General features: G+C 38.9%; 2 protein-coding genes across 9 annotated transcripts in view; both read left to right on the top strand.

The window, feature by feature from the left end:
* The window catches only part of LOC103481754 (PH and SEC7 domain-containing protein 1-like), an 80157-nt gene extending 74261 nt beyond the window's left edge, over nt 1–5896 (top strand). For all 7 annotated transcript variants that reach the window (XM_017310850.1, XM_008437482.2, XM_008437479.2 and 4 more), the window contains one exon: nt 50–5896. In XM_017310850.1, the coding sequence (XP_017166339.1) occupies nt 50–310 (261 nt within the window). In that variant the 3' untranslated portion in view covers nt 311–5896. The remainder of the gene's footprint in view (nt 1–49) is intronic.
* Nucleotides 5897–7060: 1164 nt separating this feature from the next.
* chuk (component of inhibitor of nuclear factor kappa B kinase complex) lies at nt 7061–24760 on the top strand. Of its 2 annotated transcripts, none has more exons than XM_008437478.2 (22): nt 7061–7203; nt 7634–7752; nt 9570–9664; nt 9798–9915; nt 12564–12633; nt 12723–12811; nt 12893–12982; nt 13151–13275; nt 13651–13758; nt 13875–14010; nt 14932–15129; nt 15479–15581; nt 15675–15798; nt 16783–16934; nt 17026–17087; nt 17178–17287; nt 17385–17434; nt 17510–17615; nt 17751–17898; nt 21223–21359; nt 22234–22333; nt 23049–24760. In XM_008437478.2, exons 2-22 carry the CDS (start codon nt 7648–7650, stop codon nt 23112–23114), a joined length of 2292 nt encoding a protein of 763 aa, XP_008435700.1. In that variant the 5' UTR covers nt 7061–7203; nt 7634–7647; the 3' UTR covers nt 23115–24760. The 2 variants fall into 2 exon arrangements, with proteins under 2 accessions (XP_008435700.1, XP_008435699.1); XM_008437477.2 differs by having other exon boundaries at nt 7074–7144.
* The last annotated feature ends 332 nt before the right edge of the window (nt 24761–25092 follow it).

Here is a 25092-nt window from a genome sequence, read left to right as displayed (position 1 = left end):
ATTACTCCAGTAATGTCCTCAGACGTTTTCTTCTGTCGCACCTCCTCAGAAAACTCGGTACGGGACATACATCATGCTGCTGCGGGCCAAGATCCGGAGCGGCGAGGAGGACCTGTCCGTGTTCGAGTCGCTGCTCCTGGAGGACAGCAGCCTGCAGAGGGCGCACTCCAGCCCCACGCTGCAGGACAGCAGCCTGGCCAGCCAGGCCAGCAGCAGCCGGGGCACCAGCAGCAAAGCCAGCGCCTGCAGCAGCAGCAAACCTCGACAAGAAGGACAGAGGAACAGCTACAGACAGGCTGTCAAGAAGTGAAGCAAGGAGGGGGCGCCGGGAGCGGCACGAAGTCGCTCTCCCAGCGGCAGGCTGTCTCCCAGCGAAGGCTTTTATTTGAGATCCAGGAGGGTTCGGAGCTCTGCTTGAAGGGGGAGCAGGGGTGAGGGGCTTACCCCCACGCCTTCCCGCTGCCACGACGCCCCACCCGGCACCCCAGTCTTCTCGTGTGGCCGAGGAGGTGCAGATCCAGCGAGGATGTTGGTGCAGGAGGTGGGGGGAACAGCTGTGAGGTCAGAGAGGAGGAGGTGTCTTTGAAGATGGACGCTGGATGCGGCGGCAGCAGCAAACGGCACAGTTCCTTAAAAAGGATGCTTCCAGATCAAATGGGACACCACAGGGACCTACATTCAGCATCCTTTCCTTTCTCCCCTCCCTTTTCTTCTTTCAGGGCACCTCTCCAGCCACATCCTCACAACTTTTTCCACGACCCTTCAACTCTGTTAGGGACCAAACATGTTTACACACTTTGAACTGTTGCCTCATTACAGACGACTCAAGATTTGGTTTTTAGTCTTACCGCCACTCCGACGTGAAGCGCTGTAACAGACTTTTAAAGCATCACTACGTTGTTCTTTTGGAGCCTCTACATTCCAGCTCCGTATTTCCGTTTATTCTCACGATGCGTTCACATTCCACACGCACGAGTTGGGAATCGCAGCTTTTAGCTCCAGTAAGGGCGGCGTGAAGTTCAATCAGCGTCGCTGCAGAGAAACGCCGTGACGAGAACGCGGCTGCTCGTTTCTTTTGGGGGGGTTTTCTGGACAGCTAGAGCCGACGTCCGCAGAAGTTCTCGGTGCGATGCAGCCACAAAACTGCATCTCAAGCAAAGAGAGAGTTTTTTTTTTTTTTTTCGCTCTACTTGAACATATCTTTTCTCCTGTTTGCTTTTGCTTCTGTCCAGTGATGTGTTTAGTTTTCTTTCTTGGGCGAATGTTTTTTTTGTGTGTGTTTTTTTTTTTACCCCTGCTGTGATACGCATGCCTGCATCCAGCACAGCTTCTCTTAGGGCTTTTACTACTTAGACATAAAAACAAAACAAAAAAAACTGAGAGTCCGAGCTTCTCCCAGGGGCTGTTCAGTCATTCTCCTGCCTGTGCCATACCCGACGCGTGTAACCTCCTGTCTGTACCGCTCATTTCCAGGCCGACACTCACCGGGCAGACCGTGAATGTTGATATTTTTAAGGTATTTTTCAGTCGTCTGTTGTTGTTGACCCCTGCGCCCGTCAGTGTATGAGCATACGATCAAATACGATAAAGGAAACTTGCTATCCAGGACGTGTTGTACAGTATATAATGCACCTGCTTATATTGTAGGATATATGACGGTATATTTGCAATATATTCAGTACACTATTGTGAAGATGCATTAGGAGCAAACACAGAAAACTACTTGCTAGTCCCAAAAAGGGCTGAATGATAATCATGTGATTTTGTTTTTTTTAATTATTATTATTATAAAGTATTTAGAAAGGCAATTCTTGACAGGTTACACTAATTTAGTCTGTTGCATTAAAAAGCTTTCCAATGCTGAAACCTATTAGCATGATTTTATTTGGATTGGGGCTGAGGATGTAAAAGATGCATGAAGAGAGCAGGGAACATGAAAAAATGAAAAAAATTATAGAAGAGGAAACAAAGAAACTTTGGGATTTGTTAAGAGTAGAATAGTGTGGGTATTTTTAGTAGCCATAGACACCTCATAGCATGCAGGTGTATCTCAGAGAAGTTAAATATTGTTGAAAAGTTTATTTATTTTTTTTTCTCTCCAGTAATTCAATTCACAAAGTGAAACTCATATATATTTATTATAAACAGTCATATATTTACAATTTGGTGATTTTGGGTTACAGTCGATGAAAAATTTACTTTCCTATTTCCATAATGGAAAGTTGAGTGGAAGGATGAAGTGTGGTAGAGAATGATTCTTCTTCTTTCTGTCTTTTTTTTTACACACAAATGTTAGTCTTTGTGTGTAAAAAAAGAGTAACACTTAGACTTGTGTAAATTTAGGCAGGGTTAGAGCTAACCCTCTCTATGGGGTCAGGGCAGCTTGCTAGCCACGTTAGCACAGCCGTTGAATCAGCTTTTGCTACCTTTGGCATTGTGGAGAGGTGCTTAGTTTTTCTGGAAAATAAACTCAGCATCTCCATAAAGAAAAACATGGAACATTAGTGCGTGAAGCAATCTAAAATTCCCTGGATGGTTTAGCTGACGTTAGGCCTGAGAAAATACGGTGGACCAACACCACTCGATGTCAAGGTTTCCCAAATCATCACTGGCCGTTGAAACTTCACACTGGACCTCGAACAATATGGATTCAGTGGCTCACTAATCTTATTTCAACCTCTGTGTCTATGATTTCCAAATGAAAAATTGACTATTAGCGGAAAAACAGTTTATTTTTTTTACTCACTCTGCTAATGTCCGACCTTCGTTCTTATTAGTCCAGGTCAGAACCTTTCCCCCTGCTTTAGGACAGAAGTAACATAAGAAATGAGATATTAATGCACTGTGTCCTGGATATACTGTATCTGTGTAGAAGTACTGACTCCTCGTTGCAAGTTTTTCCTTCCACTCAACTTTCTATCAATGTTTTTTTTTTAACTTAAACCCCTTGTGGAAGATCTCTGATTGTGCCACCCATAACATAACATTTGTGTTTTAGAAATCCTTTGTTTCTTGGATTAATGTAAAATCAATTTATTTTGAAGAGACAGAATTTTGAGTTTAAGCCACGATCATCAAAATTACCAGAAGAAGATCCGTCCGGTATGAGTTTGACTTTACAGTTGAGTTTCTGAAATAAATGAACTTTCTGATGGTATGTTGACTTGTTGAGATACAGCTGTAAGTTGATGCACAGCCATTTTCTACTCAGGCTTTTCGAGCAGCTGCAGTGCCAGCGTCCAACCAGCAGGGAGAGCTGTCAGCATTCACTTGTAATTCCTCTTTCAGCCATAACCCCACCTGCTGCACCTGCAGTGAATATGCACAGCATCTCCCACTCACCTGGGGAAGGGGATGGGGACCGCAGGGCTACGCGACACACCGGACCTGTTTGTGTTAACCTTTTTTGTGAGCCGCAGTGCATGCTGGGACGGTGCTGGACGCTCCGAGGAGCTTCGAGACGCTTTGGTTTTGTTCGTCCCAGCCTCCGTCCAGCATCGGCTCCCGTAGAGCATGAGTTATATCAGTGTGTACAGTTTCTAAAGCGAATGATTTAGTATTCAGCGCTGCACAGTGTTAACGCGTCAGTCACGTTTCTGTTGCAGTGTGTGGCTTTTTCCTCACCTGTAATCTTTAAGCAGCGACTCAAACATTTCCAAGTTTTGCTTTGGAGGGTTTATATCTTTGTCTTGAATGGCATCAAACGAGCTCTTTTGTTTTGGAGCAGATTGTCAGAAAAGACTAAAGGACTGTTTGTGATGCTTGTTTTTTCCTCGTACTGCCTGGTGTTTTGTGAACCTGAAAAGGTGAGGAAATGTTTGTAGAAAAGGTTCGTAAATAACGACGGTTTCATCTACACGTCATGTCTCTCATTTCAGCGGCTCACTCTGATAGTTTGAAAAGTTGTTTTTTTTTTTGACATCTTGTTGCAAAAACCATCATCCAGTTGATTAACTCTGCAGTTAAACTGCTAAAAAATATTGGAAAAAAACGAATTTATAATACAGTTATAATCTAGCAATGCAGCTGCAGCTCATTTCTGCTCTTTAAATTGTAAATTTTTATTAAGATTTTATTAACTGCTAATGATCATCAGAGGACTTTCATCTAAAATGTTTGGATTCCAAACAGCTGCAGAAAGAGATGAAGTTTAAATGTGTTGCTAAAAAAATCAAAGTAAATCACAACCTTTATATGTGTTTTTATTCTGTTTTATATTTAATATAATAATCCTAATGTTACACATTTTAACTGGTTTCTGGAGATTAACTCAACTTGAGAACCACTGCATTTTCCTGCTTTTCATTTTTATGTTTGACGTAAATGAATGCGTCTCCTGGTTAAGAGTTTGACTTACATTTTTGTGCTGCGTCTGCTTAATGTCTGATATCAGATTAAGTTTTTATTTATGGTTTAAATCATCTTTAATTACTGAAAACACTATGATCTACAGTGCCTTGCAAAAACTATTCATGCCCCTTGAACTTGTTCCTATTTTGTCACATTACTGCCACAAACTAATAGATGTATTTTATTGGGATTTTGTGTGACAGATCAACACAAAGTAGTGCATGGTTGTGAAACTGAAGGAAAACAAAACATTTTTTACCAATGAAAATCCAAAAGGTGTGGCATATGTCACACCTTATGACAAAAATTCATGTTTTAAGCTTTCAAGCAAAGTCGAGTTTATTTGTATAACAAGACACTTCAAAGTGCTTTAGACAATAAAACCGTAATAACTGTTTATGAAACAATCACCAAACATTACATTTTGTCTAAAATGCCATCATAAAATATATTGATCAATATGTTAATCAATTTCCAAGTGGTTTTTAATCAAAGGCACCTGTAAACAACTGGATTTTTAGCCTCAATCTAAAGTAGCGCAGTGTTTCGGATCTTTAGCAGGTTTCCAGAAGTTTGTTTCAGACTGCTGCTTCATCTTCTTAGGGTCTGACAGAAAAATGTCAATAAAATACACATTTTTGTGGTTGCAACATGACGAAATGTGAAAAGTTTCGAAGCAAGGGACTGTAACTTTAATGAAAAAATATCTTTTTCTCAAGAATCAAATCCTTATTAAATGTAGTAACGAGAGGAGCATTACGTTTGGCCTGTCTGAGCTTGTTGATCAGAATTAATCAGAACCATTTTAGGTGTTGGGTCTTGCTCCAAACATGTGGCTAAACTCTCAAACAACCCAAAAGTCAACCATCTTCATCTTATCTGATCCGTGAAAAGAGGCAGTGCTTCATTTAATCTGCATAAATCTGTTCGAATACATGGCGCAATTAATAAAAGACAACAATAATGAGAGTTTGTTCTGATACATTAAGTGTTTTTAAGTGAATTTAAAGAAACGGCAATGAATGAAACAGAGAGCAGCTGCTGGAAACGGTTTGTGAAGTTAAAGTTGCAGGATTTGTTTCTGTTAACGCAGCAATGCACGCCTGAGTGAACTGTCCTATAAGTGTTTCCATCACTCATCATCATTTCTGAATGTAAATAAAGCATGAGATCTTATGGCCTGCTTTTGTTTATATTAGAACACTAAATGAAGGGTTCACATATTAAGTAGGTCACCATGATTTACTCTGTTCAAGCTCATGCTCACCTTTATTTATTTTTTTCTATCGACAAAGGAAATGGCTATATTTATTGCTGTTCTACGCTGTCGTGTTTTAGAGGCTCAGAAAAATCTTTTTACATGTAAAGTTCTGATCCGTCTCGGTGTGTTTTTAGACTGGTGCAGGTAAGACGATGTTCTTTTGATGCTAAAACAGTGAGCTACATGTGTCACTGCCTTGTTCAGTCTCACCAAGGAAATGTCGTTTGTGAGCTTCTCATTTTTGGGAATTCTAGAGGATAAAAATAAAAGTGTTTGTAAAGGTTGGCCGTGTCTTCATCTCATTGTGTGGAAGTTTAAAGCACGCTTAATGAGTGTTTAACCCTGGAAGAAGAATCTTAAACACTCAGATGAAAAACACAATGTAGCCTTATACAAAGAGTGAAGACTATTTAGATCTAAAAATAGTTATAATATTCATTATAACTTTTGTTATGCCAATAGATTTGTCTAAAAATATCCTTTTCCATCTGGAAAAATATATTCCTTCTAATAATTTTGCAAATGTAAGTAGTTTATTATTGTAGTTTTTGTTTTGTTTTGCTAATTAAACAACATAAATAGATTACCAGCAAGAAAAATTACACACATTATGACAGTGAGCCATCAACAATACAGAAGTACGGTATTTTGATGGAATGTTTTTAAAGGTGTCCCATAGATCATAGTTTAGTTTGTACAATTTAATAAATATAAATTTGAAGTTTGGGGAGGAAAACGCCAAAACTCAAGTCCAGGGGGTTTTGTTTTGAACTTTCACACACACACATATATATTTAAATAAAAAGAGTATATAGAAATCAGTCTTCCAGTTGGCCATATAGAGGATGGATGAGAACTAAGAAGGGATGAAAATGAAAAATTACAACAATACTTAGCAGCAGAAAGGTGAAAGTACAAAATGTCTGCAGGAGATAGGCAATATAATTTACATATTCTTTAGAAATGCATAGCATGAATCTGACTATATTTTGTAAATGTGTGGAAATTGTAAAAAATATATATATATATTTTCTGTAACTACGTTATTTGATGCAGTACATTTAATAATAGTTGGAACTTAAAATTAACTTTACATTTATCAAGATGTAAAGTTCAAAACAAAATGATAACTTTTATTTCAAAGAATTGTTCAGCCTACAGTCGGTATGCAGATGAGAAAATACATCAACAATTTATTTTATAACACTTTAAACATTTAAACTGGTATATGTTAAATCTTTTGAAATTTTTACATGCCCCATGAAATAAATTATGCTGAATTTGAAACATAATGTAGACAGAATAAAATGTTTTGGAAAAGTAGGCGTACAGATTTTTGGCGTTTCACCTCACCGCTAGCTGAGGTGTCACTGAACGCAACACTGCTTGGTATTCTAGTAGCAGAGCCGGGCTCGTGTTACGCTGACCGAGGTGTCTTTGAACGCAACGCGGCTTGGTTTTGTCGTAGCACAGCCAGAGCCTGTGTTGGGAAAGTCCACAGAGCGTTGATGCGCTGCAGCGACCTGAACACAGGTAGACACTGAAATATTTCTTCCCCCTGCGGGCTCATGACTCTGTCGTAGGAACCAGAGGTGAGTCTCAAAGCGATGTTCGGTATGTAAAATTTAGTAAAGCGGTTTTTACGGGCCTCGGAGCTTTCGATTCTAATGTCAGAGAGAGCTAGTTACGGGCTCCGGCTATTTCCTGGTGTTCACTGGGATTCTGTTGCTCTGCTAGCTAACTGCTCGCTGGTTAGCTAATGTCGCCTGTCAAGGGGAATTTATACCCGTTGTCCTACATTTCTTTTTTGTCTAAAAATAGAAATATTATTGTTGGCACATCGACACACAAGTCCTATTTGATATTATTGTTGCTACGACAGGAAAACGTTTCACAGAGTAGCGCTGTCCTTGTGTTTGGTAGCTTTGTTTAGCTAGGTGTAAACTGCCAGGGCTGTTGTAATCCTCGTAACCTCAAAGTTTGTTGTTGTCATTGCTCCATTGTTGTTTATGCTTGTTGCAGCTCTCCCCACAACAATGGAGAAAGCTCCCTTCAAGCAGACCCAGTCCTTCGGGGACTGGGAGCTGAAAGAGAGGCTGGGGATTGGAGGCTTTGCCCATGTTTACCTCTTCCAGCAGTCTGTGAGTGTCATCATCACCTTAACTGACTCCTTATAAAGTCAATATTTTAGACTTTAATTTTAATTTCCTTTTATGCAGCTACTCAGGAAAAATATAAGTGCCACTGTTAAAATGCCAAGTGGTTGTGAAGTAAAAAATTAGGCCACATTTTAAAACGTTTTCCTTCTTTTAATGTGAATTATATATGGTTCAAAATGATTTACTACATGAACGGGATTTTTGAGACGAGGTATAGAAAAAATAACTAATAAAACCTGCTTTCACTCATTTTTGGTAGGAAACTGATGTCTATTCCCATCATATATCACATCTATACTTGGATTCACTGTGATTCTGGAAAATAAATCCTGCTTCATTATTTATCATATTGTCATATATCGAGATAAATATAAGAATTTTGATTTATCGTTGTCACGATAAATTCATCCCAAAACTGTCCGTATTATCTGGATTGTTATAGTTTCAGTATTTTCTGTTAATTCAATGACTTTATCATTATATGTCAATGACTTTGAAAATATGATTAAATGAAGTCACAGTAAGCTGGTGTCCAGGGTTTCCCCCAGTGCATTCTAAGCCTGGCGGGCCACCAGGTTTTACTTGGGCCCCCACCAGTCTAAGCATTGCTTATTTATTTTAGTTTTTAAAAAAATATTTGCATTTTTTAAGACTTTATATTTGGAATTCAAGGCATTAATCTTCTAGTAACACATAATTATGAAGTCATAATTTCAAATTTCCTGTCAATGTTGAAAATGTTTTAACTCAAAAGCATGACTGCCCTAGCGCCTCACCACTGGGCTTAGCAAGTTTTCTGGAGGAAACCCTGTTGTCCTAAAGAAGCATTACAATTTGGTGTGTTTCTCAAGAGTACCGTTTGTGTTTGTGGGGCTAAAATTGCTACATCATGCAGTCACAGCCCTGCAGTTACCAAGAAAATAAGTAATTTGTGGTTTGTAATGTCACTTTTATCGTTATCACAATAGTACCCCAAAATATTGTTGTAACACTTTCAGTCTGTGTTGCCTTCCCCTAGCTCTCAAGGCTGGTTTAGAAAAGTGAAAGCACTTCCATCTGAAGAAAAGCAACCCCAAGTAATTCACTGTGGGTGTGGTCTCCTTAGTTTTGGTTTTTGGGCAGCCTGTACTTTTAGGGATGGTGGGAAAGAAATTCAAGAAAAAGTGACGGTGGTTTCATCCGATCAACACATCCTCCCACAGGATTTTAGATTATTTTAGCCTGGCCTGGATGTTTCCGAATGAGTAAAATGATTCTGTCTTGAATTATATTCCTAAAACCAGAAATGTGGAAAATGTAGGATATTGTTATCACATGTAGGAGAAAAACAGTGTCAGTTTCATCTTGTAGTTTCTATTTATTTTGGAGAAATGTCTAATATTCCTAATGTCGTTGTTGTCCCATATTTTCTCCTATTACCAACGGCTGCTTTCACTGAACCATAACACTATCATCCTTTGTATCTTCTCTACAAACATCTGGCTCCAGTTAAAGGTTGCCTATGGGCAAACATCAGAAAACCCTTCTTGGATTGCTGAACCTCACTTCTTGTTAATCAGATCCTCAGTAATGTTGTGTTTACCAAAAGAAGATCAAATGCTGAAATTGAAATAATCTCCTCGGTTGTTGTTTTGGTTTCTGTTACAGAAAGTAATGCTAACTTCATCATGAGCTGGAAAATGTTTCCTTTCTCAAGGCAGTGAATCCTCCCCAGATCCCTCTGCTGATAAAGTTTAAGACACCAAGTGACACAGTGTTTCTCTATGATCTGTTTTTATTTTTTTTATTATTTTTTTTAGGAAACAAATGAAAAAATAGCAGTGAAAATGTGCCGTCTGGACCTCACACCAAGGAACAGGGACAGATGGTGCAGAGAAATACAGATTATGAAAAAGTAAGTCATTTTTAATGTCTCGTCTTCGTTATCTGAAGCTGTCTAGTACTCAGCATGATTATTTAAAGTGATCTGATGACATTCAGATGAAGATGAAGTTACAGATGGTCTATGCGTCGTCTCTCTCACTCAGGCTGCATCATAATAATGTTGTGACTGCAAAGGAAGTCCCAGAGGACATCAATGCCATCGCCTTAAACGAGCTTCCCCTCCTGGCCATGGAGTACTGCTCCAAAGGAGACCTGAGAAATGTGAGATGTATTTACTTCTACTTGTCTTTTTTTGTGACTTTCACCACAAGTTGATGTTCAGACAGTTTATGATGTAAACTAGAAACATGTTAAGACATTGTTCCATCACAGTAAAGGGGGAAAAAGGACCCAAACAACTCGTAGTAGTTATATATGCATATTAATAATCCCATATTTGTTTTGCGATTTTGTTTGTTTGTTTTGAGTTAGAAAAAAAATTAAGTTACGAGACAAATTCTTTTTTTCTTTTTGCAGCAGATTTATCAAAATTTAGGTTTCAAATCAAAAGAAGAATAAGAAAACAAAAGATCAACATTTCAGCATTTTTTGTAAGGAAAACTAGATTTCTACGTCAGTAAAAGTATTTTTAGGAGATTAAACTAAATACTTAAAATCTGGTGGATGATGACGGTTGTTTTAATTGCACCTGTTTTGATGCATAAGTAGTGTTAATCATATACATATTTAATTTTCTGTTTCTTTTAAACTTCCAGCCTCTCTCAAGTAACAGGAAGCATTGTTTTTCTCTTGTTTAATTAGTGTTACGTTTTATTTAATTCACAAGAAAGGAAAATGACGAAGCGATTCACTGCTGAACACCAGGGCAGATTTAAACACGCAGAGTCTTTACTAATCTTAAAATAGGTGAGCAGAAAGTTTAGCCTGTTTGTTTGCACAATTAAAAAGGAAAGTATGAGGATATGACAGAGGATTGTTTAGAGGAAATGCTTAAATATGCTTCGGAAGAAAAAGGTGTGACACACAAACACATTTGAGATTAAGAGGATAATCTTAATTTGTTTCACTTTAGTTCCCATCTAAACCCTTTAATGCATCAGAACGGCGCATTTTCTCCTCTCTGTAGAAAATGGATCATAATCAGTGCATAATAAATTAATTTAATCTTGAAACTATCTAATTTTCTTCCTGATTTTCTATTGTTATTGATTTATTGTCTAGTTCTAATTATTTGGGGGATTTTATTTATTTTTTTGACCAGCTGAACGTCGATCAAGGTGTAAAATGCATTTACTCCAGTCATCAGCTGGTCTTTCAGTACATTTCTGTCATATTTAAGCATCACAGAGCAATGGTGCAGTTAGTTTATTGAATCCAAGCAATTTTATGCTTTTTTTTTTTTTTTTTTTTTACATTAAATTTGATAAATTGATCTTTATGAAAAGGCTCTTTAGCTTCACACCAACATGTCAGCAGTGGCAGAAAGTTTCAGATGTGTTGGTTAAAAATTGCGAGACACAAAAGTCTTGAACAATTGTTATGCCTTACCTTTTAGTGACAGGTTGCTTATTTTATCCTGTTTTAGCTGAAGCGTCCAGACACGTGAAAACCTCTGGAGGTTTTTATAAACCTGTAATCTGTGGCACTAGACTTAGCGAAAAGCAAAACCAAAACCACAAGTCTCCCCGTGCAGCGAGTGAAAATCTCTTCCTGAGTCTGTCTGTTCTGAGAAATATGTTGATCAGCAGATTCAGATGCAGATGATAACAGGCTGAGGATGCGGCACAGCAGCTTTGTGTTTAAAGCAGTCAGTGGGTTTGGTCAGCAGCCTGCATGTGGATCCACACAGACCTCAGTGCTGTGTGGGGGATTCCCCTGGGGAAAATCCCACACATCTTTCGCACACTAGGGCTGCCCATTAAACCACACTTCTTCTGTTCTTAGGTTTTCTTACAGAAAAGTATGGGATCTCATTTCAGGATTTTCAAGGAATATTATGGAAAAGTAAAAAATCGTTGATTCCCTCAACCTGTTGTCTAAATTTTGTGTCTTACATCTTGTTGCTTTTAATCAAAGTTTGGATTTCTTCCTTCTTTGTGCCGTTCATTTATTGTCAGCTTCCTTCTTTTGCTTATTTCTATGCATCCATTCATTCTTTCCATCCTTCATGTCCTTCCATACCTTGTTTTACTGGTTTTCACGAGTTACCAATTCAAATTCTTGCCCTTCGTAGAAATATCTGCAATAAATTCAAGGTTTCCCACAGAAAATTTGCTAAGCCTGGTGGTTGGGTGCAGTCATTCATCCAGCGGCCTGTCATGTTTTTGAGTTAAAAAATGTTTAAAGTTGACAGGAATTTTGAAAATATCACTTGATAGTTATGTGTTATTGGAAGATTAATACCTGAACACCAACTATAAAGTCTTAAAAAATGCAAACATTTAAAAAATACTTAAATAAAAAAGTAATGCTTAGCCTGTTGGGGGCACAAGTAAAGCCTGGTGGCCCGCCAGGCTTATAAAACACTGAGAGAAATCCTGAAATTCACAGCAGACTTTTTTTTTTTTACCTTAATGTGAAGGACTGAGAACTCTGGGAAATTGAGTCTTGAAAAGCCTGGATTTTTCATGTATTATTCAGGATCTCTGTATTCTGCAAACCCAGTTGCAAGACCTTTATGTTGTTTGATATGAAGGGAGAAATAATGGTTTCATTATGGATCAGAACTATAATCTACAAGGAGCTTTACTTTAGAGTGAAACGCCAACCCAATTTGAATAATTACTTGGCTAATTCATTTCTTTACCGTCTTCTAAATACACTTCCATTAAAACATTTGTGCATCATGTTCCATTGAGAGGATAATCCTCTCCTGACGTACTTTGTGTTGTGTTGTTAACCGACCACAGGTGCTGAGCAAACCTGAAAACTGCTGCGGTCTGAAAGAAAGTGAAGTGCTTTCATTACTCCATGACGTCGGTACGTCCTCTTACTGTTTGCACCCTTTGCATTTCGGGATGTATTTTTAAAACCTCCTCACTGAATTTAATTGCCAACCTCTGGTCCAGGAAGTGGCATTCAGTATCTGCACGAAAACAAGATCATACACAGGGACCTGAAACCAGAAAACATCGTTCTCCAGGACTGCGGTGGAAAGGTAAAGTACCGCATGTCTGCTCTAATCTTGGCTCTTTCTCTAAGTTTTGGCATGACTGTATCATATCTGTATCTTTTGCAGGTGGTTCATAAAATCATTGACTTGGGTTATGCCAAAGATCTGGACCAGGGCAGTTTGTGCACTTCCTTCGTGGGAACTCTTCAGTACCTGGTGAACACCTAAATATGTGCTAATCTGTGACACATTTGCTTCATTTGATGAATTTTGTTCTAAGTTTCCATGTTTTCTCCTTTAATGATGCTGACAGATTCACTAAGAATCAAACCACAGAGTCATTGGTGTAACAGTTTGCTGAAACCAGCTCCTCTTCCTCTGCAGGCTCCTGAGCTGTTTGACAACAAGCCATACACGGTCGCTGTGGACTTCTGGAGCTTTGGAACAATGGTTTTTGAATGCTGCTGCGGTTTCCGTCCCTTTCTGCACAACTGGCAACCTGTGCAGTGGTAAGATCGCCTCATCGATCGTCAGACTGTAATTAAAATTAATTTGTTGGACTTTTTAGGCCCGATCTGGCATCGTGACTTAGATTCGCAAATTAAAATGGAAAGAATTGTAAGATTTGATTAATCCACACCGTCACACCAAAGACTGTAAGGATCCAAATCCAATTAGATTCTGGCTAAACTGGATTTGGACAAATGGATCTGTGTAGTTTAATGTAAAGAAGGTAGATTCGACTTTTCCTTGAGAGTTGTAAACTGAGAACTCTTCAGTTTGAGGGCTTATCGTTTTCACCTTTAGAGGCATGAAAGATAAAATTAAAATCAACTCTTTTCCTCCTCTAACTGATCAGGTGGCGTTTATTTCTTGCTTTGCAGGGCTGGCATAGTGAAGAATAAAGGTCCAAAAGACATCATGGCCGTAGAAGATTCTAACGGTGAAGTCAAGTTCTCAACACATCTTGCTCAACCAAACAACCTCAGCAGGTTAGCGTGCTAAAAGAAAACAATAGTAACAATGTCGGCACTGGAAGTGTTGTTCTCTGCAAGATGCAGTTTTTGATGTGTTGCTTTCAGTGTATGTTTCTCCCCATGTGACGCAGGACGCTGGTGGAACCGCTGGAAAACGTCCTGCAGCTGATGCTGAAGTGGAACCAGGAGCAGAGAGGCGGTCCAGTGCAGCGCGCCTCAAAAAGACCCATGTGCTTTGAGATGCTGGATGACCTGCTGAACATGAGTGTGAGTTACCAAAAGACCTGGTTAGCATAATGGTTGTAATTATAACAGCAACTTTATGCTGTGGGTCATTAATGAAAACCTCAGAAGCGGATTTGTATAAATGTTGTTATGGTTGTCAAAAATAATCAATATCTCCATGTAATTGAGACTAGAATAAAAATAATTGTTCAAAAATACTAATTTGGTTACATTTGCTACACTCGGCCTCTTCCCAACATGTTGCTGTTTCCATGGTTTGAGCTCTGCTGTCATGGCGAGTACAGCTGGGGAAAAAAACATATTAACCGACAAAGCTAACAAACTATTGCTATGAGGCAATAGTTTCAGACACGAAGGGGAGGGGGGGAATGCTGAAGAATGCCACATGCTAGCTGCGCTAATGCTAGAAGCTAACTCTACAACTTTAATGTTTGGAAGCAACTTAAAACAGTCAGAAGTGAAATTTATTTGTATCAACATTGAAATGCAAGCGCACGCTAAAGAGAAGCGGTTATAACAAAATAATTCCATAACTAATTTAAAGATACAAACTTTAATAAAGAGGAAAGAGAGTAGAATAGAAATGTACCAGCAAGTTCAAGGTTAAGATTCAAACCGATGTAAAATATATTTAAAATAGAATAAGAGACTGTGCCTTTATTAATATTATATTTTGGCCAAACAGGGAAGTTTCATTTTTAAATTATGTGTTTTAACCAGTGAGGACTGAATTCTCCACTACTTAACTAAAGGAAGCTGAAATATTGCCAGAATGTAAGTAATTATTCAGAAAGAAGCCTGAGACTTAAAAATGTTGCCTTGCCGTAATTTTTCTTGTCTTGAGTTTGAAATTTTAATAGCGTGACGATCCAAACTCTGGGTGCTCTGTGTGTCCTGGCTGTTCGCTACACTGCTGTTAATCTTCTGTTCTCTGGTTTTCAGGTCGTCCACATCCTGAATATGACCACAGCTCAGGTCCTTTCCTTCAAACTGAGTCCAGATGAGAGTCTTCACAGTCTGCAGATGCGCATCGAGGCCGAAACCAAAATCGAAGTCGTCAACCAGGAGCTGCTGCAGGAGACAGGCGTCTCTCTGGACCCCAGGAAGCCGGCCAACCAGTGCGTCCCATTGGACGGAATGGTGCGTTGGTTAGCAGGACAAAGCCTTAGCCGTGTGACAGACGGCTGATTGGTCAGTACAGACCTTCAGCATATGGTTCTATGACGGCATCGACAATAACAACTGAAGTGACTTCTGTAGCTCGAGAAGAGAACAAATTAAGTTATTGCTTAAGTCTAATATCTACTTTATTCCTTAACTTAGTTCTGCATCACTACATTAGACTGCATTTATTTATTATATTGCCTTCTTTTAAATTAGATATTTACGCTTTCCAATTAAAACATAGAGGTAAATATTTATTTTATTATCACAGTGGCTTCATTAACGTGGTTTGTTTAATACTTTGTCCTTTTCTCCTGCTGTGTAGCGAGGGTGGGACGAGTACATTGTGTACTTGTTTGATAAGAGCATCACCAACTACTCTGGTCCCCTCAACGCCAGACACCTGCCTGACAGAGTCAACAACATCGGTGAGTTGCCTTTAAGTAGCTGTGCTGCTTCATGAAAAAAAACTAAATGGAGCTGATTGAGACCAAGTGTGTTTTTTTTAAATTTATTTCTAGTCCAAGATTCGAAGAAGTCGCTGCCTCTGGTTGAGTTGAAGAAAGTTTGGGGTGAAGCGGTGAACTACATCTGTGGTCTGAAAGACGACTACAGCAGACTCTTCCAAGGCCAGAGAGCTGCCATGTGAGTCGTTATTCAGCTGCTGGCGGCCACCTTTGCCTCCAGGAACCAGGTTTACACTTGGTAGAAGAAAGAAACTATTGGTTCTGGTTGTAGCACCAAGTACTGATTACAATTACCAGAGATTAATAATGTAATAAAATGAAGGAGGCGATTAATTTTGCTAATTTATTTTTTTAAAGGTAAAACTCATGTAGATATATTACACACAGTGATATATTTCAAGCCTTTGTTTTAATGATTATGGCTTAAAACATATTAAACCAATTATTTAGAGAAACTCCTGGTGTACCTATTCCTCTGTATTCACTTTATTAGTTTATCTAGAGAAAACGACTCATTACCTTTGATGAACATTATCAGAACAAGAATCCAGAAAAACCCCTTTCAGTTTATAAACCACTGTCTACTTATTCTTAAACATTTTGTTTTTATTTTTTCTCTTTCATTTGGTTTGTTGCATTTCTTTCTAATTCATGTAAAGCACGTTGGATTGCCTTGTTGCTGAAAATGTGCTTATATAAGTGAAATTACCTCACATAAAACCAAACAAAAACAAGTAAGATATTATTTCAAACGGTTATGAGAGACTGCTGACTTGACGGATATTGACTCCGTCCATGAGGAGGGGAGGCTACAAAAGGTTATTATTAAAAACCTGGATTGTTCAGAGTGTTGAATCCAACCATACTGATGGAAAGTTTAGTGTAAGGAAGAACTGTGGCAGGAAGGGAGTCGGGGATTTTCCAGGATATGGGAGACGACTGGGCAAAGGGAAAATAAGTATTTTTCCAGATCAAAAGAAAATTTAAAATTTTATTTGGAAGTCAAATTCAGGATTTGTTTCTCAATATATATATTTTTTAAGCATAAAATGAAGCATTTTTCTGCAGTAGTTGTTCTAAACAGCTGAATACCTATAGGTGTGTGTCTCTGTACGTTGGTGCTTCTTCTCTTTAAACAAACCCTCTGTGTTTCTTCCTGCAGGCTGAGCCTCCTGCGCTACAACACCAACCTGACCAGGTGTAAAAACAGCATGTTCGGCTTCTCTCAGCAGCTCAGGGCCAAGCTGGATTTCTTCAAGAGCAGCATCCAGTATGACCTGGAGAAGTACAGCGACCAGATGCACTATGGGATATGTGAGTTTCCTGTGGCGGCTGCATTGTTCTCATCTTGGAGCTGAATCACTCTGCTGGTGTGTGTTGATTAGTGCCCTGTGTTTGTCCAAAGCGTCTGAGAAGATGCTGAAAGCCTGGCAGGAAAATGAAGAAAGAGCTGCTACCTTTGCACAGGTAATGGAATAAAACAAACAAAACTTTATTTAAATGTGTTTAGTTTTTAATTTAAAGGCTCTTTCTGTCTGTGGTGGTTTTCTCCTGCAGGTGGCAGAAGTGAGCCATTTAGATGACGAGATCATGGCTCTGCACTCCGAGATCGTGGAGCTTCAGAGGAGCCCATACGCTCGGCGACAAGGAGACAAGATGGAGCAGCTGTGAGGGTTCAGGCTGAACATGGAGCAGTTTAAAGGTTCAGCTGATAAAAAGCTCCAGAATGAAGGTTTTTAAACATTTAAATCTGTTTTATTCCAGAGAAGGAAAGGCAATAGACCTCTACATGCAGCTGAAGAGGACATGCAAAGGTGGGGATTAGCTTCCTTCCACAAACACTAATGTTCCCTAACTAAAATTTCATTTACATTTTTGATTTTCCTCAGCTGCTGACTCGGATGGCACCAGCGACAGCTCTGAAATGGTGAAGGCCATCATCCAGACCGTCCAGAACCAGGACAAGGTCCTCAAAGATCTGTACACCCACCTCAGGTAGGAGCAAGCACCAGATTTTCTCAGGTTATTTTAACAGACTTTGTGTGATATTCATATAATAGTTTTCTTGTATAGGGAAAACACAACTGCATTTTACTCTGCGTCACATCAGTCTTTATTTTGTGTGAACAGCAAAATCCTGACTAGCAAGCAGAAGATCATTGATTTGTTTCCACGGATCGAGAAAACTCTGGAGAGCATCAAAGACGCGGACAACACCGTGATGCAGATGCAGATCAAAAGGCAGAAAGAGTTCTGGCATTTACTCAAGATCGCTTGTGTGAGTAGATTCTGGTAGAAACTCTGACAAGTGAAAAACCACAAAGTGCTTTCCAATAAAAACAAACATAAAAGAAAATTTAAAGACTGAAAAGCCAGTCTGAATAAATGAGACCTTCAACTTCGTTTAGAAAGAATCAACTGACTCAAAATGGAGGCAAACTATTCCACTGTCTGGGTTCCTGCGCTCTATACGATTTCTCTCCTCTGGTCTTAAAATGTGTTTTGAGGAAAACAAAACACCAACCTGTTGCTGTTGAGTTTCCAGAACCAATAATTCTCAGAGTTTATCTGCAATATGTCACAGAGCCGTTGTTGCAACTAAAACATTTTATCAGAGGAGAACTTTAAATATTCATTTGGTCGACAATATCAGTGGAGCTGAATATCATCAGCGTAGAAATGATGGGACACTTCAGAAAACTACCTGATTGTTTGTCTGACAGGATCTGGTCTATGAAAACACTAAATCTTCTGCCAGAAAGGTCAGAGTTCAGTCACACAAAACAAGCTGAAGTAGCCATGGTCATCCACTGGGTGGCAGTAATGCTGCAGTTGAGGCAGAACAAAAGGTTCTCTGGGTTCAGCCTTGAAAAGGTGCAGTCCAGTTCTTCAACACATCCGGTCTTCCAAATGTTTCTTCCAGATGCTTCTTGTTTTTCCACTTTCTTATACAGTAGTCCATAACACTACTTATGGACTAACGATACTGGGTTTAGGATGGCAAACTTATTGCTAAAAGTTCTAGTCTTAAGAAATGTTGCAAACAAAATGAAGGTACCAAAGTTGACAGAACTTTGATTTAAAGACTCTTCATATAATCTATGATTTTCTATTTCTGATTCTGACAAACCCAATAGTTCAAGATTTTGAAATAAAGGTGATCTAAGTGATTTGACTAATGCAGAGGTCCCCAAACTTTTTCCTGTGAGGGCCACATGACATTTCCCTTCTCTGGTGGGGGGCCGGAGACAGTTTGTAACAGAAAAAGTGTGACGATTGCGGGATTGCCTAAATGTAAAAATGTATTGTTTTCCAGAAAGCACAATTAAATAACATTCTCTGGGTTCTTCATAGAATAAGTCAGGAAATAAATAACACTATTAATGAAATAAATAATAACCAAATAACCCTCTCTGGGTTCTTCACAGAAAAAATCCAGGAAGGACTATAGTCCATATTTTCCCAACTATAAGCCGCATCGGACTATGAGCCACAACCCCAAAGGTTTTATTTTTGTTGTTGTTTTTTTTTTAACCAGTAAACATACACATATAAGCCGCAGATATCCCAGGTTTTTCACAACGATGCAGCAGCAGCAGAGGGGGGCGGACACCCAAAATTTTAGTCATAACAGGTCCATTGAATATCACATTTATTACGGTTGAAAAAGAAAAAGTTGCCAAGATTAGATTTAACAGAACTGATTACGGTAGTTTCCAGACGGTAACTGTAACAGTAAAAGTGCTGATCCTTCGTGTTGCTACTAGCATGTGCTAAATCAGTGGTTCACCTTTTTATTACCGCGGACCGGTCAACACTGGGAAATTTTGTTGCGGCCTGGGAGAGGGGGGAGGGGGATGAACAGTCAGATGAGGCTTCTGCAAATTGGTGTTCCCGCTAAATACTGAATATGCCCAATTTGGGTTGTCTTGGCCCTTTTATCGCAGMCTGTGGGGTTTTTCCTGACTTGGAACGAGAATGAAACCTGCTGAATGTGACAGGTAGCCAATCAGAAAGCGCGGTGACGTCAGAACAGAGGGGAATCCCAAACAGCTGACATATGAGCCAGTCCGGTGGATATCGGAGATCATATGTGGAAATGTTTATTATTAAATCTAAAGGTCATTATTATGTTTATTCAGTTAAAAATGTTAACTATGAAAAAACATATTCGCCTCCAAATCATAGTGCAGCAAATAGAGCGGCTGCTCCCGTCGTCTTTTATCCACCGCCTTTTCTTTATGTTACATCTTTTATCTCTTAAAATGACTCCACAAACTATCACTATTGCTTCTACATCGTCATCCGTGTTTGGTTATTCTAAATTCCTTTATGCTATGTTGGGGGTTTTACTGGATTATCCTCTGGAATCAGGATGTTCGTGACTGGAATCAGTTCGTGTTGCTCCTGCCTTGGAGACACGAACCGATCGAACCTGTTGTACTTTTATCAGCTCTGTGGTCACAGAGGTTTGGAGAATCGGCCGACAATTCTTAAATCTTTCCATCTAAACCAGACTTAGGACTGACAAGCTCAACTCATCTCCTCTCAACCGCTGCCCAAACGCTCTGACTCTGGTCGCTATGGTAACGTTTACATATCCCTTCAAAATAACTGAAGCGCCACATAAACAAACATTTTACTTTCGTGAAAATTATAACTAAATATATATAATGACTACTGGGAGCCCTGAGCTTGTTTCTCTGCAACCAGACGGTCCCATCTGGGAATGATGGAGACAATGACACCTGAAGTGTTGCTTATATCCACAGCCTACTTGGTCTCTACGTGGCGAAGCAGCTTGAAGCTTCATTGCCTCATTAGCAGTCGGTCGCTGCATGTTACGCAGAGCGGCTTGTAATGTGGGACTCACCTACCGGTTCGGGATAAATCCATTCTCCTGTTTCTTCTCTGGGCCTTTTCCCCTTTGCAAAAAAACTTTACAAAGACATCTGATCTGTTTCTTACTCATTTTGCTGCTTTTGTGGGCTCAATGTTGGCCCGCAAGTAACCGAGACTTTCAATTATTCACTTCCTGCTAAAGAGCCCCCTGGTGGTTGAAGGAAAATCCACATATAAACGGCTCATAGTCCGGAAAATACGGTAAATGAAAAAAAAAAAAAATCAGAATGCTCTCTGGTATTGTTCAGGGGGCCGGACCAAATGTGGAGGCGGGCCGGATACGCCCCACGGGCCGTAGTTTGGGGACCCCTGGACTAATGTAAAAAATTTGAGTTGGGAAAAGAAGAAAATATGGCAGTTAAAAATGTGTAAGAGCAATGCATTGTCCTTGATTAACTGTTTTCTTCAATTTCTTAACAAGCTCAGGCAAAAAGAATAAAGGTTTTGGATCAAACTAATTCAAAAAGAAGGGAAAAGAAAACATTAAATAGTTCAGATTCTTAGCAAAGTGATTTTTAACTTGTCCAGTGAGAAAACAAAGTGATCTTTGGAGTCGTGCATGGGGATCATTTAAAGAAGAAATGTCGAGTTCAAACGGCTTTTTGTTTTTCTGTCACACAGATATTTGGCCGCCTGTGTTGTTGATGGAGGGTGTTCATGTTTGTTGTTGCTTTGTTGGTAAAACGGGTCGTTTCCTCAGGCCCAGAACTCGTCTCGGAACTCCATGGCAGCCAGTCCTGAGTCGTCCCACCTGCTGCAGGTTTCCCAGTGGTCCCAGTCGGCTCAGCCGGTCAGCTCCCCTCATCCCCTGACCTCCCTGCCCGGACGCAACGACAGGTCGTTCAGTCACTCAGCACCAAAACACATCTGGTGAAACTTCAGTTATCTAATGTTTGATCACATAGTTAAATAAAAATCACTTGTTTTACTTGATAAGCAGCTTTAAGTTTAGTTAGATCTGCACTTGTAATTCTCAAACTGGGTCTAAAAAGCTAAGACAGCAGTAAAACTTGAACCTTTATGGGCCTCACAAACAAAAAAAGATGCCAAAGTTAAACACCTGTGCTGCTTTGGACTTTTTCTGAGCATATTTATTTCTATTTGAATAATCTTAATCAAATCTACATTTAAAACCTTTGCTTTCCATTCTAAGTAGTTGAGATGGTTAAATTTAAGTTATAATCAAAGTTAGAAGAGGAAGATCCACAAAAAGTGCAATGCATCTTGTAGGATTGGACAAAATGAAGATAAACAACTGTTGGCAAAAAAAACACTTTGATTCATTCAGAAATGTAACATTAAAATGTTTTAATCTCGCGGTCTAGATTTTAATTTGAGCATAAATACCGAGGAAATATTACATCTGATAAACTTTTAAACTAAACTTAAAATATAATTTACCAGATTTGTGGATGGAAAATTATATCTTAAAAGATAACTGTTGCTAAATAGGTAATTATCAAATGTTATCAGTCCATGTACTAATGAACAACTTAACATTTCTGAAAAACCTGATTTCTGTCCAAGAACGTCCCAAACTGTGCTTTATGCCCAAACATCCAGAATATTTTACCAAAAATGTTAGAAATGTGGAATTTAAGCCTCTTTCTGTGAGCAGATGGGCGGCTGTTCTCTCTTTGGGGTTGTTTGTTTTGTGGGTCTCATGTGACTAAACTGAGGCTGATTTAGTTGTTTTTTGTTCATCGTTCAGTGATGGAGCGCCTCGACTGCTGCAGGAGAACCAGAAGTACCTCAGTCAGCTGACCAATCTGATGCAGGAGGCCGCAGACGAACAAGCAAAGAGCATAGTGGTCAGTTCATGGTTAATGTTTTGTTTTATGAGAGTTTTCATCTGTCATCTATGCAGATTTCATTTAATTTATTGATTAAATTAAATGAATTTACTTAAAATTAATTGATTTAAGAATCAAGTTTCACCTAAGAGTGTCAAGCAATAAAACAAATGCAAAAATTATGTAAACACAAAAAAGGGTTAAAAACAGAAATGCTGCATCCTTAAGCCTTGAAGTTTAGGTTTTAAAGGGAAAGTTTGTGTTTTTTCAGAGGAGGATTTATGAGCTGTAATCATTTTATATCAGTCAGATCATTTGCACAATATTCATGGAGAAATAGATCAGTCATCCACTTTGTTGCATAGCTTTTATATTTCAATAAATGAAATCATCAATTGAAAAACATCTTCTTCTTTTTTTAAAATTTACTCTGGTTATTAAAGTTAAGTTGATTTAAATGAAACATTTTCCCACAACACTGTAAATAAGTTTCAGGTTGTGCTTTGAATTACTGAAATAAAGTTTTTGGTGTTAATCTAATTTTACAATAAAGACCAAAATAGTCTGTCACAATGACCTGTTCTAGATTTTAGATTCAATCTCCTTTAATCCAAAATGAAAAGAGAAGTTACGACTCATCACCTCTCCCCAGGAAACCATTTAATCTACAAACTGTTTGTGTTTTGTTTTTTTTTAAATAGAGACATTGATTTCTTTTCTTTTCTCTTTAAAGGAGCAGGACTGGAGCTGGACAAAATATGAAACTTTAACAACAAAACTAAAGAAGCGAAACGCGTAATGCCGCCTCCTCCTCTCCCTCCTCCTGATGTTTGGACCGCAGGCCGTCAGCTTCATGCGTTGTACAGCCGTATGTGACTCGGGAAATCCTGTTTAGGAAACGATTTCCTTCGTTTTGCTCGGTGGTGTCTGTCTTCTCCCATCATCCCACACGGTGGCCGGTTTGAGAAGCGAGTAATCCTGTTTTTATACCAAGAGAACAACGAAGCCGTGTCTGTTCTCCTCTTCGTTACGCTGCACAACGTCCCGTCACAGAGCACCGGTTTGTCTCCGCCGTCGCATCGCTGAGCAAACTGTAGCGCCGGGCGTGAGGGTTCGTGTTGGCGGCATCCAGAGGAAACATGGGAAATAAAAGAAACAGGAAATGTTCTGGGCAGAGACCTGGGAGGGGACGGATTGAAGAGGAGATTAAAGCACTTTGATACTCCCATGTAGCCTCTCTGTGAAGACAAGCTGCCGAAGCCGCGGCAGAAATCACCGACGCCACAAAAACAGAAACCGTTAGTCTCTCTCCATCAGTTTTGTATATTTTACTATCAATGTTTTCGGGGGTTTACATTACGTGTATGTTTTTAAAAACTAGTATTATATATCCTAAGCAAAGGTGTTTTGTCATATGTGCCTCGTACATGGCTGGCCATTGTGTTTATACATTGTCTATACTGTAAATGTCTTTTAGCTACGGTAGAGAGGAGGCGGGGTTCGGTGGACCGGAGGGTCTCTGCTGCATTCACGTCAAACGGTTGAGTCGATCGGACGCATTCAGTCAGAATCTCCCATTAGAAACACGAGTTTGGAGAGCAGAACCTCCTACAGCAGGGTTTCTAAACTAAACACGAGACAATCAAAGATAAATTGAGGAAAACGTTGAGGAAAACCGAGCCACCAAAATTTTGTTTGCTGGTTGGACTCTCCCTTCATAAGTTGCATAAAAGCTGTCATCACACACTCTGAATAATTACAATCTAGCTGAGCATTTTTATAGTTTGGAATAACTGGCACTTTGATTTTAAACCTTATAATATAGATCTGATTTTATTATTTTTAAATCAAGTTTGGGTTGCTACGTCATATACTTTTGCGATGAGTATAGATTTCTAATTTAGTTTTTCCTGATGTATGTTTATGGGTTTTTTTAGCTTCAGCATCACTGTCATTACTGAAGGCATATCCTAAACCCCAGATATATTATTGGCAAACACTAGTCTCCATGTTGGTTCTTTGGGAGCAGAAATTAGGTTGTTTCACTAAGGATTATAATCTGACTAAAACACAGACACCTGTGGTTTTCCTCAACTGTTGGATGAAAATAATCTGAATGTGATTTGTGACGTGGATGTGAATGCACATAGTGACCCAGAACAGAAAACATTTTAACGTATTGGTTCTGGTAACTGTTTGGCTGATTTGGGCCAGAGAGAAATAACATTGAGTTGTATTTATGGAGTTAAAGTGCAATGGCTTTTCTTTTTGTTCAGTTTTGTATTTATGTATCTCGATTCATTTTTTTTGTTTGTTTTTTTCCTTCAGAGTTGAATATTGTTTTCATCTGCTGGTTTAAATTGTATGTTAAGTTTTTGGAGATTTCCTTGAATGAAGATGAAAATGTTGACCAGGTAATAAAAATAATAAATCACTTTGACACAGTTCTTGTTTTAAGTTTCTCCTTTGGGTTGATGTTCATTTCTTTACAAAACTACTCAAACTTTACTATTTTATGCGATAGAGCAAAATAAAATAAGACTTGATTGTAAAGCTAAAGGAAAATTGTGTTCAAATTGTCCATTTTTTTACTTAAAGTTAAAATATCCAAGTTTGTAGTTGGGGAAGAATAAAGGTTTCAGAGGAGGAAAGCTGGAGTTTCCTCAGCAATCTAAACCTCAAAATCCAATATGGCTGCCTTGGTGATAAGCAGAGAAAAAAATTATTTTATACTTCTGAAAGTACTTTAGTCAATACTGAACACATATTTTAGATAA

This window comes from Poecilia reticulata, linkage group LG19 (assembly GCF_000633615.1).
Source record: "Poecilia reticulata strain Guanapo linkage group LG19, Guppy_female_1.0+MT, whole genome shotgun sequence".
Classification (NCBI taxonomy): domain Eukaryota; kingdom Metazoa; phylum Chordata; class Actinopteri; order Cyprinodontiformes; family Poeciliidae; genus Poecilia; species Poecilia reticulata.
This window is presented reverse-complemented; position numbering and strand designations above follow the sequence as displayed.